The sequence below is a fragment of the Plectrocnemia conspersa genome, unplaced genomic scaffold, assembly GCF_051122295.1.
Source record: "Plectrocnemia conspersa isolate PC_06_02 unplaced genomic scaffold, ASM5112229v1 ptg000004l, whole genome shotgun sequence".
Classification (NCBI taxonomy): domain Eukaryota; kingdom Metazoa; phylum Arthropoda; class Insecta; order Trichoptera; family Polycentropodidae; genus Plectrocnemia; species Plectrocnemia conspersa.
Genome location: NW_028277168.1, coordinates 9,933,384 through 9,949,436, shown reverse-complemented (window position 1 = coordinate 9,949,436; position 16,053 = coordinate 9,933,384). Strand labels below are relative to the sequence as shown.

Here is a 16,053-nt window from a genome sequence, read left to right as displayed (position 1 = left end):
AAATGTGCACTAAACCATAAAAAAATCGGTCAAACCATATATCGTCACTAAGAGCAGGTAGCGAAAGAACATTCTAAAGATTAACCATTGTTTCTATATATATATATATACATTTAAAATCCACCTGTTACAATGTGTCACAAAAGTTGTTCCATTTGTTGGTCACTTTCTTCGAAAGTATTATATGTAAGCCAGAATGTCGCCATACATCACCAACATTAGGAATTTACAAGTTAGTTATACTCGTACTAATCGAGATGATCATTAGAAACCCAAGAAAAGCAGCTGTTTTTACTTCAACCGTCAGATTTGTTCCAGTCAATTAGTTCTGAATCTCCAAGAGTTAAACTTGATCTTTGGAACGATTCTGAGATTACGACGATGGCAACATAGCGGTGATTTAAAAATAATTTATTAAAAACCTTATAATTCAACATAAATGCGTGTTTCGATAATGTACCACACAAACTCATAGTAGGTCTATATTATCTTTCGTTTTTATATCATGTAAACTCAAGTGTATATTTCTAACTATAAATCTGAAACGTCGTATTATAGCACTGAGATGTTATGCAGAGAGAATATGATCCGATGAACAGTACTTTTCACGTCGTAAATCACACGCACTTGAACACTGCATGAAAGATTAACCCACTGAGTTAAGAATATGTACCACGAAGAATCCGCGAAATGTATAAGATTTATGTTAAAATGCCTGCGGGGATAGAATGTTTATTTTTTTGTTCTGATTATGTGAATAATGCACGTGTGATTCTTTTTTCGGCGACGACACAGACCTCTGTATGATTTATTAATGCTGAAAAATGAAGCGTACGTGGGTGTTTTCTTTTCTTTTCTGTTAACAATGTATGTATGAAAATACACACATAGCCACTTGGGAATCTAAAATGAAAGTATGATTTAAAAGATATTATTATCTATATATAATATTTGTGACATTGTTGTTTTGCTTGTTTTGATACGACAAAAATAGCTGGTATGTGTGAAAGAATTTCGAAACAAGAAAAAAAGTCTCCTGGGATCATCTTATATATTATGTTCATTTTTAAATAATTCTCCCAATTTAGTATATACATATTTTTGCATCGCTTATACCAATGGTAAAATTTATATATAAAGTATTAAATTTCACGAATGTTTAATAAATTTTGTGCTTAAAATATTATTTAGTTACAATCGTATGTACTTTGGTAATTGCTTGGCCCTCAATTGTACCTGAAAAATATACATTTTATTCGCAAAATCTCCACCGCCAAGAGGGAATAAGCTCATAGCAAATTAGTTGGAGCTGATGAGGCGTAAATAAAATTTGCAGCAAAATTATATTTTAAAGAAAAATATTTAGTATCGGCTAAATGGACAGCATAAGATTTACTATCTTTCAAATTGATCGTATTTGTTTGCTACCCAAAGGTCAACCAGCTCGCAGGGTTTTTATGAGTGACATTTTTATTTTTTGCATTCGTTTTCTAGTCGAATATGATGTTAACTTTTAGCGGATTCATTTTGTGTTAGCTATAAAATGAGTGAATTTTACGGCATTGTTATTTGGTGTATCTATTATTAATTAGAACGCGCAATCGTTCCTTTAGGGGGTTTGTTTTGATAAATTGCAGTTTTATTACGTAATATTCGAATGCACTATTTGAGTGGCTCCGTTAATCAAATACTTCAATTTATTCGAACCTAAAGTCAAAATGCAATTATTGGATCTTACTTTTAAACGAGATCCTTCAGGATACTTAATTTGTAAGTATGTCATTATTAATTTATTTATAATACAATCATTTAAAAACTAATTCATAAAAGACAAATGACGCCATTGGTCATAAAGTTGAAATTAAATTAAATGATTTTTATTTGAACTTAATATAACTTCAGTATAATTGGTAGATTAGATTAAACGCTCTTAAATGCACTTTAAAGTAATATTATATATTGAAGGCAGTGATGCTATTGCACTACTCTTGTACAAAATAAGGCGTTTTTAACATTCGCATATTACTATTTATGTGACTGTATAACGTGACAATAAAGCTTTATTAAGGTTTCGTCACTATATTAGTTTACTAACTTTTTTGTCACCTATTAAATAACAATATAAGTGAACTTAGCTAGTGGTAAAAACAAACTAAAACTATAAAATCCCTTTGGTCATTTCAACACATATTAAACCCCTTTAAATGCATTTTATATATGTATAGCGATATATAATGTCTGTTTTCATAATGTCATAATAACTTAATGAATGAAATACATTAAGCAGGCCGAGGCGTGGGTTATGGTGTTATCTTTATAGTGTGTTATAACTTTGTGCATGATTTTCTTAACTAGCAATTTAGCGTGTTGTGTGCATAATATTATCGTGCAAGATATTCAGCAATAATTCTGATAAAGCGTTCATCCAACTCTTGAAGTATACACCCCTAATGCAACGACCGAGATATGAAATGAACCATATGATAAATCTTAGTTATATTTGTATATTCCGCAAGCATAAAATAATTAAAAAAAATATTTTTTATGAATAATGGAAAATCAAGATTGCTAGATTATCGAATTTTGTTTATTAGGATATTGTAATCATTATGTGATTTAATCTAAACCATGAAAATTTGTACAAAAAATTGTACTGCATAAATAAAAGTCGAAAACAGGAGTCGAGAAACTTTTTTAAAAAGGGCCAGCTCGTGAATATTTTATTTTTTGACCAGAAAGCAAAATTTAAGTGAGCTTGTAAATTCTAGAAAAAAGTGTTTTTCTCTAGAATTTACAATTTTACCATCTATATATTTGCATATTTTATGATTTAAGCATATATTTTAATATATACATATATATGGAATGTTAGCAAATATCAAAAATTGCACAAATTTCATGTATCTAATAATAAAACAGTGTATAATAATTTATTTTTTTAGGTTAACATTTGATCAAATTGGGGTTCGAAGTTCGTAATTTTTTAATACTGAACTAAAATTGTGATTTTATGTACTTCATCGATAAAAATGTTTTTTTACATAAGTGTTGCTAAATAATATACAAATATAAATCTCAAGCTTATACATACATATAGTATATCTAAATTGACAATATTCATGCCCTGAAAGTCATATATAGAGAAATCTGTCAGATTCATTCATTGCAATTCGCTTTTCAGCGTGTCGTCATTTTGCAAATTAATCACTTCCAATTGAAGGTAAATTTGAATTTTTTCAATTATATAGTCGAGTGGGTTTTTAGAAATCAAATTTTATTCTGGACTTGCATTAGAGTTGGAGCTCAAAAATATATCCGCCGCAAATTTGTCACCATGGGAAATACATAAAGCAGCTTAACATGAATGGCGACTCAATTTACGACATTTGTCGTCGAAATGACTTTAGTGTTCCACATGTCAATACCATGATATTTGAAGCGAAGAATAATTTTTAAAGCAATAGTAGCTGGGAGAAAATTTTTCGTTAAGAAAAATTTCAGTCGTTCCTCTAAATGGCAAACCAAACTGAGCACAAATCAGATGTCAGTTGTCAAATTGACTGTCGCTGGAAAAAGTGTTGCCAATTCGAAAAACAAATCGGTGTTCTATATATACAATATAAATTAATTTTAATTATGTAACAAAATTTGTGAATTTATAGTTTAATTTATTAAAAATAAAAATAAAAAAACAATGGTGATATTTATATATGTATCGTTATTCGTATGTATCAGCTTTTATGTACATAATATACATAAATACAGCGGGGGATGTTTTAATATAAAAGTTTGCTAGTTGATGAGAAATAGCGTAATATATTTTTTCCCTGAGGCATCATGTGAATGAATATTCTTAATATAAATTGCTAAAGCGGTAAATTTATGTCCTTTCATTATTTTTGCTCATACGTAGAAATCTCGTTAATCGATTTAATTAATTATAAGCTTCCTCGTTTCGGTCGTTGAATATATGTTTTTGCGCAAACATCTTCGTCATACATTAAGGTTTATGATGTAAATGCCAAAAATCATCAGCATGCCTGTAGATAGTAGAACATGTTTAATAAAAATACCCAACGACGAAAATGTCTTATACAAAGTTACATACGTACATATAACACGTGATGTTGACGACCACGCGTGAGTTCACACGAAGTTTGGAAAGCTCGTTTAGGTGCTACCTTTTTCATTACACAGTATGCAATATTTAAAGATATGGATCGTTCATTATAAAGTAAAATATACATTTAAACACCATTAATAGGAAGTATCCACTGCAAGTCAAACATTACTGGTATAGGTACATATTATAAAATCAATCGATTATTTTGAAGCAAATTTACTTTATATAAAACATATCAATAAAAATATTACTAGCAAATATTGCTCATTTACTCTGACATAATATTTTTTGGCAAAAATTAAAATAAATTATTCACAATAAAATAAAAAAATTCAATCGGTTTACTTTCTGTTTGTAGACTCAAAGACACATTTACAATTTTAGATAAATTACTTAGTAATAATGCTTATAAGCCAATTCTAAATTTTAATTATAAATTATGATAGTCTATATATGAGATTTTTAAAATCATATTCTTTATAAATTTATATATTAGACTTCCCCATTATCACGGCTATAGCTAAAATATATTTATTGTATATTTTATAAAAATATTTGCTTATTACTTTATATTGAAAATTCGATTAATTGTGAATTTGAACCCTTGTATAATGATACTATCGAGAGCAAGCTCAGAACGGAAGCTACTCTAAAGTTTCCTTTCGCTCGATGCCAAAGTAAAAACACTCTAATAGCGTAAACATTTTCAAGCAGCGCTATCTTGAGTTAACCCTTTCGACTGTGTGTATTTTCGCTTGATTTCCCTCGACTAACACTATTTACGAAAGACCGCGATCACGACTATAACGATAAAAGAGAACACTAAATAATAACGACGTCTTAATAGCATGTCTACCATAGAAAACCCATAACCAATTCTCTATAGCGCGATGGACACATTATCGGGCTCATAAGACTCGGAGGTTTTGCTCCCGCGGGTCAAATTTTTGCCGTATTAAGAGGGGTAAAGATTAAATTTTTATATATTGGCGCTTGACGGGATAAAACAATGACAATATCCGGATATTGGATTGCCTTGGGATATTGTTATATACATACCCGAGATAACATTTTAATTTATATACATTTATCCATATCACAAATTGTGAGGTATGCACAAGCAAAATAAAATAAACTTAAAATGTGGCAAGATGGAATCATTATTTAAAGGTAGTTAATAATGAAAAAATAAATGTAAGGACATTCGTTTACACCAATAGGTTTATTCAATGAATTACTAATTAAATAGGCCGGAAAATATTTATATTGAATAAGAACTAAAATTTTGTTGAGAAAGTCCTTTAAAAATTAGTAAAGAAAAACATAGGCGTTTAAAAGAGCAGGTTGAGCTTATTTAATTTATTCTAAGCAAAAGCTTTGAGGTTCATGTTAAAGAAAATGTGTAATAGTATAATATAAAAGTAAAAAAAAAAATGTAGAAGTTTTTTATAAAACTTCTACAATTAATTTTTAACTTATTTTCATGTTTTGCAGTAGCACGTAATCAGTATGTCGCTGTTCAGTTTTTATAGCAGTTTTATTACTACATATTGGAGTATAGCACGTTATAGGTCATCAGAACATCGTTGTACAGCACAACTTTCAACTTAAAAATTGCAACATTTTACCTAAAATTGACATTTGCACATGTCAGTATGACACGTGCAATATCAAGTCGCTACTGTTCAGTGTTTGGGAGAAATTATTATGTCAAACAGACAAATTTCTAGACAGACACATGTATTTTTTGTTTTAAAGTATAGATAATAAGTCAATACCACAATAAAATACATAAAAAATATTTTGCGTATTTTCTGAATATCACTTATATTGTTAATGTTCGAGTAAGTATTTATTAATAAATCATTATGAAAGAAGTGCGGGTATAGAATTCATAACATGTCACTTTTTTTTTTCTTATGTTATAATGCTGAGGCATAAAATTATCCATTCACTAATTGATTTTATGGTAAGTAAGAAATTAAGAAATTAATCTAGGTCGTGAATATTAGTTTTTTTATAATAATAAAGTAATTCAGCTCATAGAGAATATCATATTTGTGTAAAATAATAATATAATATTAAGCAAAATAAATTCTCTTTAATACCTATAATAATTATAGATGGACAAGTTTTCGCAATTCATTTATGATCCAAATACTGAACCCAAGTTTCATTACTAGTAACATTTTGTTCGTTCGATTTTGCTCATTTCTTATCTTTTCATAATATTTACAATAAAATATTAGATTCCAATATTTATTGTTCGTGAAAATACGTGAGAAGGATGCGTCGATAATAAATAATAATTATCAAGATTTTCTTAAAGTCAATGTATCGTTTAAGATTTATGTCTTAAACGTTAATAAATAAGATATTTTTGACTAGTTATTGTTTAATAAAAAAATGTTTAAGTTTGCTCTTGAACTAAAATTTATATAATTAAAATAGGCAATTCTGCTTAATTGGGCCCTATTATTAAGGACAGTCGCTTATTTGGACCAAATCTCAAGGAATAGGAACAAAATAAAGGAACTAGCAATTATTTAATTTGTTTAAGTACTTAAAATAATTAGATTAAAAAATACTTTTTATAGTTCTTAAAAGTTTAAGCGAGAGTATTTTAAATTGCACCATAAATAGCTCGAGTGCTCTGCAAAGCCTTCTTACCACTTGACCTTTGGCCTGTGATTTTATTAGGGTCATTTAATAAAATGAAAATTCAAAATTAATAGCTTATTGGTTGAAAAGTTATTTAAAACTGTAATTAATATTGAAGTAATAAATATACTACATTAAATTTATTTATATTTTTATTGCACGTATGATAAATATTGATTGATGTTATTCATGCATCAATGTAACAATAATCTTGATATATATATAGATATTATAATTAGTGACATATAACGAATGAGGTCAATGGAAGAGGCGTGTTTTATCAACGCTGTCATAAATCGAAATCATGTTCTCTTACGCTTTTCTTACTTTCATCCCCATGTGAATAAACCTCATGATCATAAAAATATATACATATAGACATGAAAACAGACATAAAACGTGTTGACGGAACTATTCGCCGTGGAAAAGTAGTTAACCTATAATAGGCTCCAGCAATAATTTATTTCATAAGGAAGTATTAAAATTTCTTTTCTATCTTGTAAATATTGTTTTGAGATTAATTTTTAATTAATGGATGTTTATTGTGTAATTTCAATAAAAATAAAATAAAATGTGCAATACTTACATCGATATGTTCAAGAAGACAGATAAAAGGAACTCGTTATAGATGGCCATGGATATGAATCGGCTCTCGTTGAATTCTGAAGGCGCTTTCCTTACGACGATACATAGTCTGATTCCCCATATTAGGAATATAACTTCAACTGTAAAAGAAGACAATTTTATGATTAATATTTTATTTAATTTAAATAAAAGGAAGTATGAAATAAATATTATTATCATATACTATATATTATTTTTATTTGACATATTTTTCTTTATAGCATTTGATGTGTCGTTCAATTCGTATGTGTTCATAGAAGCTACAAAATCATAGAAGCTACAATATATTATATATATATTATATTATATCTAAAGAATCTTAAAAGCTCAGCAAGATCCGCTTATACCTCAGGCACGAATTCTATAAATTTAAGACACGAAACACCTGCAAAGTCTGGTGTGAAATGCCATTTTTGTGCGAGAAACCAAAAGCAAATTTCGCAACAATTTAGTGTTCGACGTTTCTTTGTTGCAAATATTTTCACGCTCTCCGTGAATTTTCATCGATAATTTCGCTTCGGAGCCATTTTTTTTCGTGTGTAACTTAACGATGTAATCCTGAAAGGGCACAGCTTCCCCGGGCTATTATTGAGAACTCAAATAGAAATTGCGTAAAGCAAAATTGTTTCTTTCAGACAAATTAAAATAAAAGCGCCGCACTTTAATTCTTTCCGCTCGTGTTACGCTTTAAAAACTATTGTATTGTGTTGCCGTACAAAAATCTTTTTTTTCCCTTCCGAGAAAAGTACAGACGAAAAAAGGATTATCCTTCTTGTATTGTTGTATTATTTTACAAATACTTTTCGACTGTGCGTAGCTTTGTTACAGCAAATTACGTTTTTAATTGCATTTTATTATTTATAAAAAACATTTTTTATTAATATTAATAAAATTATGCAGAAAACCTCTTATAAATATTTTCATCCTTTATATGTTTATTATATGATTTTGAATTATTTTTGTCGTATTGTGTACGTATTATATTTATGATAAAGATTCTTACAAGTTGTTTTAATCACAATATTTTATTTAGCAGTATTTTTAAATAAAATATAACAAAAAAATTATTATCGATTTTTAATTACATCTCATAGATTATATTGTCACGTACGGTCTGCACTGGCCGGCATTCAAAATATTAATAGGTTAAAACGCTTATAATGCGTTGGAGATTTTGTTATTATGTTTAGTGCGTCAATTTCAAAAGAAGCTTTTAAAACGTTAATTACAATAAAAGCTCTGTTTTGGATTTGCCGATGTACACTAATGGATCAAACCCACCTTAACCCAAAAACAAATTATAGTTTTTAATTTGCTTAGGCTCGGTATATATTTAAACATTAAATAAACGCTTCGAAACTGTAGAAGTGAGTTTTTACGACAGTAGAATTTACAGGTAACAATAATTTTTCACAGAATTCACCAGTGAAATTCTAATTCTATTTCTTGATACATTTTCACTGACCTAGGTAATAAAATAAAATTTAGACTTGTGAAAATAGCATTTCACTGAAACGTATACACTATTCATATTTTTTGTTTAATAAAATATACAATCAAATGTAAGCTAACATTTTTAATACAATAAAATTGGATGACAACTACTTTTTTATTGCATTCGACGTAATAATCATTCCTAAATGATTTATCTGAAACGAGAATTTTTCAAACGCCCACACGTAACCCGATTGGATATAAATTTATAAAATTCACCATGTCAGACTTGTATCGATTGAATCAAACTCTCATTAAGTCCCTTGATGCGCGTTATTTCAATTCACTCAGCCTAATGCTTCACCTGCACCCGAATTTCCCGGATATAACGCCAGATTGAACGGACCCAACGATAAAATCCGACTCGTTTTTACGCCTTTTTTGGCTTAATGGCGGTTTTGTGGTGTGCGGCTCAGGATTCTGTCCATTTACTAAATAAGGGACGACGTTTAATAGTATTGGTTTGTGCAATTAAGGCCAAATCCTGTCACTCGCCGCAAAGAGATATTAAGGAGTTGATGTGGGTGGCGGGTGATATGTGTATAAATATAATTCTATGTAGGGTATACGAATTTAGACGTGTAACGTTGCTTTGGCTGCTGACGAAAAAAATAATGTGTTGAACTCTCATCTCATGCTACAAAATTGAATATCATTCTTAAATTAAATAAATAAAATGTCACCTGTCAGATACAAGATGATTTACTTTTAAGTAAAATTATTCATTCAACTGTGCAAATAATATTCGAAAAGCAAACAAACAAACCCTATAAATATTTTTATCTTTGAACTGACATAAACTGATCTTTTGAACATCCCTTATTTTATTTTTTAAATATTACTATGGACTATAACGTATTTAGTGAGCTTGAAAACGAATTTGGTAATTATTTCAGAAGAGCTTAATATTTCGATAAATGTTTCATAAATAACAGTTCTACTTAGATACTCATAGACAATGTTATTTGATCAATTTTAATTTGCAATATATATGTATATAATTTGCTCTTTTATGTATATGATATTATTGTTTATGTTCTTTTGATACTATACTATGATGTTATACGGATTTTTTTTTTAATACGGATTTTATGAAGGCATTTGACAATGTTTGTCATGTGTTATTTGTAAAAAATTGTTAGACTTTGTTTTCTCAGATGATTTAGCTCGGATATTCTCATGTTATTAGACAGTAAGTAGCCAGTTATTAACTTAAAGTAGCCGATTGTCGAAAGAGTATTTAATCTCTGCTCTTAACGTTATTTACCAATGACATAGATACGACAGTTACAAATTCAAGTTTTCTTCTATTTGCAAATGATTTAAAATTGTTTAAATGCATTCGATCTGTTGCGAACTTCTTCTCTCTACAGTGTTTTAGATTTTTTATGTCGATGGTCTTCCGTCAACCATATGCTTTTTAATGTCGTAAATTGCCATACTGTGTAATTTTCTTGATTCTGGTCGTCACCAAATTATTCCTACGATCTTGGTGGGAACATTTTGTCTAGAGAAAGTTCCACTCAAGATCTTAGAATTACTTTTTAGGATATGTACACGTGAACAACGATAAATCTTCCGAGATAGTTGACTTTGTTATAAGGAATGTATTTCATTTTGACGATCCGTTGGTTATTTCCGTCTTCTATGACACTTGAGTTCGTAGCATTCTTGAAAAAAATTGGAATCCCCGAATTAGCCAATACTTCATTTTAATCGGAAAAGTTCTGAAAAGGTTCTTGAGATATATTTATTTATTATTCGGAGGTGCTGCTAAAGAAATTCAAGCTTTAATTTTGACTGGCCTTGAATTTCGATTTCCGAATATCCCTCGTAGTTTATGTAAAGATTTTTTGCGAATGAATATTATATAATATTAGAACAATTTTTTTTTAGTGTTATTTCTCACGTACGTATTTATATTGTACATATCTAAGGGAAAACCAACACTAAAAATTGTATATCAAAATCCATAGTAGTGTAAGTGAACTCCTTCTCCTATATAATTCTTCCTCAGACGCCCCTTGCAAGGTTTAGGCCGTTGTAAATCGACCACATTATTCTTCGAGGCAGGGGTGGCCAACGGATCGATTGTGATCACACGGTAGATTCATCCGAAATTGTATATTTTACTCATGGTCTGTATGGAATACAAATTGTGTAGTGGATAATTAAAGTTACGCTAGGACACCGTGATAAGAATTAGCAATTAGTGTGGAGACCAATAAAAAAGTAAGTAAGAGATATTTTTTAATAAATAAAAGTGTAGTTTTTTGGTAACGATTTAATTAAATAATAAAATGTATATTTAATGAAATTATAAAAAAACTGTAAGCAAGTTAATATATTACTGTAAAAACAAAAACAATTAACCATGTTGTAATAAAAAAATATTACTGAAATTTTCATAAAAAGAGTCATAAAACATTTACTAGAAAATGTCACTTACGACTAGTACGTAAAAAATATATAAGTTAAGGAGTTATATATAATTTACAACCGTTTTTAACGTTCATTCTTAAATAATGTAAATGGCAAGAATTTATAAAAAAATTGCCATTGCAAAAATTAAATTTTAATGTTTTTTTAAAAATGTGTAAAAAAAATAATATCATTATAGAAGTGAAAATATATTACACAATGTATAATATTTTCAATCTAGTACACAGAAAAGTCCTTGAAAACCTATATTGTAAATTAATTATTTTCTTATAAAATAATAATATATAACTATTAAACTAATGGGTAATATTCATTCAATTAAAATAATTATTGAAGTTGAATATTGAAGATTAATTCGTTCGACTTTTGCAACCAATCCTAAACAGTCTTTTCTATGCTGCTAGCTCCAGATACGTACACCCCTAAAGCATTTTCATCGCCAAGATATTCAATTCAAAACCGAGAAGCTAATCCATCAGACACAAACGAGGATTACGATGGCTTTGTTTAAACCTGCGATGATTTCGTGTTGCCTGAACTAACCATATTTCCTGTATATACATAATAATATATAATATAAGATATTACAGGACGACCTATAAGAAAGTTTGTAGTAATAAATAATATTTTTTAATTATAGCATACAATATTTTTAAGAAATACGTATCTAAAAAAAAGTTTTGTGGTGGAAAATATGTATCTCTTCCGAGAAATGTTTTTTTCAGGAATGCGTATTTTCCAACCGTCTGTATTATATCCGTTTAAATGGTAGTTAACGATTTATTGCCTAAAAATCTTAACGAAACGTTAAATTAAATATATTGGAAAATCTAAAAAAATATCATCGATATTAACTGCACATTTTTTAATATTTTCAAAAATTTACCTGATACATTTATATTATTAAAATAATTCTAAAGTAATAATACATATATCATATGTATATATGTATTCCTATATTTTTTTAATATTTTTATTAACAAGCTAAAGATTACTTTAGCGGACATCATAAAAGCATCTTTTTCAATTTGTTTTTTTTTTTGTATAAATCTCATTTCTCGAGAATTATTCAAAAATATTTCATGGAATGCGAGACTAAAATTGGTCGAATTTTCCAACAGAATTCTTAATATGATACTTAATAAGTGGATTTTACTTGATGTGCTTTCTAAGATTTATGTCTGAATATTTCAACGACGATTTATTCATTCAAATTTTCCAAATAAATATATTGAAAATGTGTTTATCAATAAAAGTAATTCATATATTCTTTTTTAATGTGAACTTATAGAATCACCCGGTATCATATACTATGTCAGTTCCTTTATGTGTAAATTACAGATGGCTTGCCGGTACACTCGTTAAATCTGAGCGGTAATTGGAGATACCGATTCTGTCACAATATGGATGCGATTCAATCTATTACATAACTATCGGGGGGATCTAATTAATTCGCAAATTGCCACCGGAGAAGGAGCAATCAGAGTCAATTATGAACGCAGCTAGGGGCTTATCCTAGACACTTGTTTCCGAGGTCAAAAAGCAAACACCCCGGGTTTAACTATTTTATTAACGAATTAAACATAAATTTGTTGCGGGACCGTGTCGCGCCTAATCTGTGCGTACCCTTATATTATTAAGTATCTAGTACGTACAGTTTACATAGATGTAGGTCGACGTACCTAAATATATTTGGTCGGATATGAAAAGTTATAATTGTCGATTAAGGTGGATACTCTGCAAAACAATTACGCGATATGCATGTTTAAACGCGTGACTTTCAGATTCAAAACTTGTGCTTTGAATAACTTATGTTGTTAATTAATTTATTGCATTTGCTATAGATGTATTGTATTAAGATCATAGCTTCGTTCGAAAAATATCTACCTCAAATTACAATTACAATTTCATTTGTGTATAAATATATATAAATATATATTTTTGTATACAAGCATAATAATCTTTGACTCAAATTAAAAAGTGTTAAGAGTTCATATAAACATTTGAAATCTACTAGATTCATGTCTTTACTTTTAATTTTTTTATATACATATACTATAGCTTCCACTATTGTGGAGATTATTATTATCAGTGAGCCAAAAATACACTTTTGCAGCTTTGATGGCAAATTATTATCTAAGATAAGATTTTAGAACTATTTAGAAAGTCAGGCGCGTATTAAAGTGCTTTGCTGAAGAGCAGCGAACACGATTTCTTTAACCGAGACACGAGCCACGAGCCGCGGAAAACAGTTAGTCACACCCAAAAACGCATGAGAACGCGCATGCGCAATGACATCCTAGGTTCATCGTCATTCGTTCGTTGTTTTGAATACTTTCGCGTCTTATATACAATTAAATATATTCATTGCTGATTCGTTAGGAATTATTCATGGGGTGTTCAATATTCTAACCAACGCTCGCTCGCTGCCGCTTGTCGCACCTAACTAGTCCAATTTTGGTGCAAGTAAGATATTTCTAAAATAAATAATTTATTGCACATTTATATTTATTAATGTTATATTTTATTTAATTCACAGAATCGTCCCAAACATATTTCAATTATAGTCCTATATTTTTATTCTGTCCGTATGTTATTTTTATTCTAACGATTCTGACCCTAAATAATATAATTATGACCATTCATTATATTAATTCTGAGTGTCCTATATTTTTATTCTGACCGTAAGCAATTTTTATTTTAATCATTGAATATTTATTCTGATCATGAATAATATAATTATGATCAGGCTGTCTTTTATTAAAAAAAAATATGACAGATTTGATTTTTATTCTGACTTGAATTTGATTTAAATTCTGACCATTTAAGTTGTTGCCATTTATAAGACTCGTTGGATTTTCGTTAAAGAGTGATTATAGATGATTTTGGACATCTTCAAAAGAAGTAAACAAATTATAACGAAGCAAATGTTCTTAATATAATAACACAAAAATAATTATAGAAAAATACGTAAAATTAACTCACTCCAAAGTGTTTACTAACAAAGTAGCAAATAAATTCATTACTCAAAGGGTTAAGATGACTTTTTATAGTTGACCAGGATCAGTCAAGTTCTATCGAATTTTTTAATCAATTTTCAAGGATCTGATTTAGGGTTGTTCTATAACTCCATATCCCCACTTTAATTTTTTTCAAGCCACATATGGGATTTTTGAAGCTTTAATACATTTTTTAAAAATATTTTTAGATATTAAAAATAATGATTTTTTTGCCACTTTTTGCTTACAGCAATAAAAAGTCAAGATAAAAAAATATTTTCACTCAATTTAAATAAAAGAGTATTACATGAGAAAAAAAGCTAGATATTCATCTCCAATTAGCGGTTATGAGAAAATCGTGCCGTTGTTGTACAACTTCTGTGTTATCGCTTAATTAGTCAATATAAATCTACGGTTTCTATTATATAAATAATTTGATTTTTATGTTTTGTAGAAATTAATAAAAATATTGACCATATAGCGAGTCTGCCCAACTTTTCAATTTCATTTAAAAATATACATCAAATTGTTTGTATTATATATTTTTTGAAACCTTTTAGGCTAAAAGTTAAAATAAATAAATAATTAAATCGGCGTTATACTGTATATAATTATTATTTATATCGCTGGTAGTCGTGTTTACTTTGGATTACAATCATGAAATAATAAAGCTTTCAAATTGATGTTGCATAAAAAAATCAGTAGCATTATTAAAAGATATATCATGTAAAATAACGTAACCTTTTAGGCGAGAGGTTAAAATAATTAGAGAATTAAATGGGTGGTAAACCGTGAATAATTAATATTTATAACGCTGGTATTACCGCGTTTTCGTTGAATTAAAATAATAAAATAAATTAGTACTATGTTATGTATTTTCTTGAAATATAAATTTATAATAAATAAATACTTATATTTATTTAATACATTTTATTTCTTATTATGTAAAGTTTGATTACATTTATGTAGTTTTAATATAATGAGATTCCACGTTTTTTGTCTTGTATATTTATAATTTTTAAACTTATTTTGCGATTTGCCTAAAATTAACGTTAAAGCTGATAAAAAAAATCAGTTAGGCGAATGGTCGGGGTAATAATTGACCGGAAAAATGTATACATGCGTACGAACACACGTAGTATTGACATAATGGAAATTGAAGGGATTTATATTAATTAGCAGGGGTTATCCCAGACCCTTTTTTGTACGTTTTATGATAGTGGATATCCATTATTTTGGGATTTGTAATTAGAGCAAATGTACCATGCATTAAATACGCACAAATGAACACCACCACGTGATAATATAATATGTATATATAATACATATGTATTTTATAAATAATGAATAATTCTGATTCTGGGAACTTTTTGTAATCACAACTATTAAGACTAACTATAATAAACCGATGTGATTGTTTTTACATAATTTTAGTGTTCATAGATTTTGTTAGTACTGTTAGAGTATATAAAGTTTTTTCATATTATATTTCAGATATATTTATTTGGGCAAGACGTCAACATCCTAGATTCATTTTAATCTAACTTCACAATTTATAAAATTATTACTAATATTTTTTTAATAAAATTAAAATGTTTAAAACCCTCGAAGTTTTATCTAGAGACAATTACACAGATTATAAGTAAAATATATTTATTTTATCATTTTATTGTACAAAAATAGCTATTTACAAATTCATGATTCGCAGAA

The 16,053-nt window shown here is 28.3% G+C and overlaps 1 protein-coding gene across 1 annotated transcript in view; it reads right to left on the bottom strand.

Moving 5' to 3' along the window:
* LOC148235850 (uncharacterized) overlaps window positions 1-16,053 on the bottom strand; it is a 330,699-nt gene that overhangs the window by 8,968 nt on the left and 305,678 nt on the right. Inside the window, exon 9 of the mRNA XM_088184836.1 lies at window positions 7,371-7,509. Within this exon, the coding sequence (XP_088040962.1) occupies window positions 7,371-7,509 (139 nt within the window). The remainder of the gene's footprint in view (window positions 1-7,370; window positions 7,510-16,053) is intronic.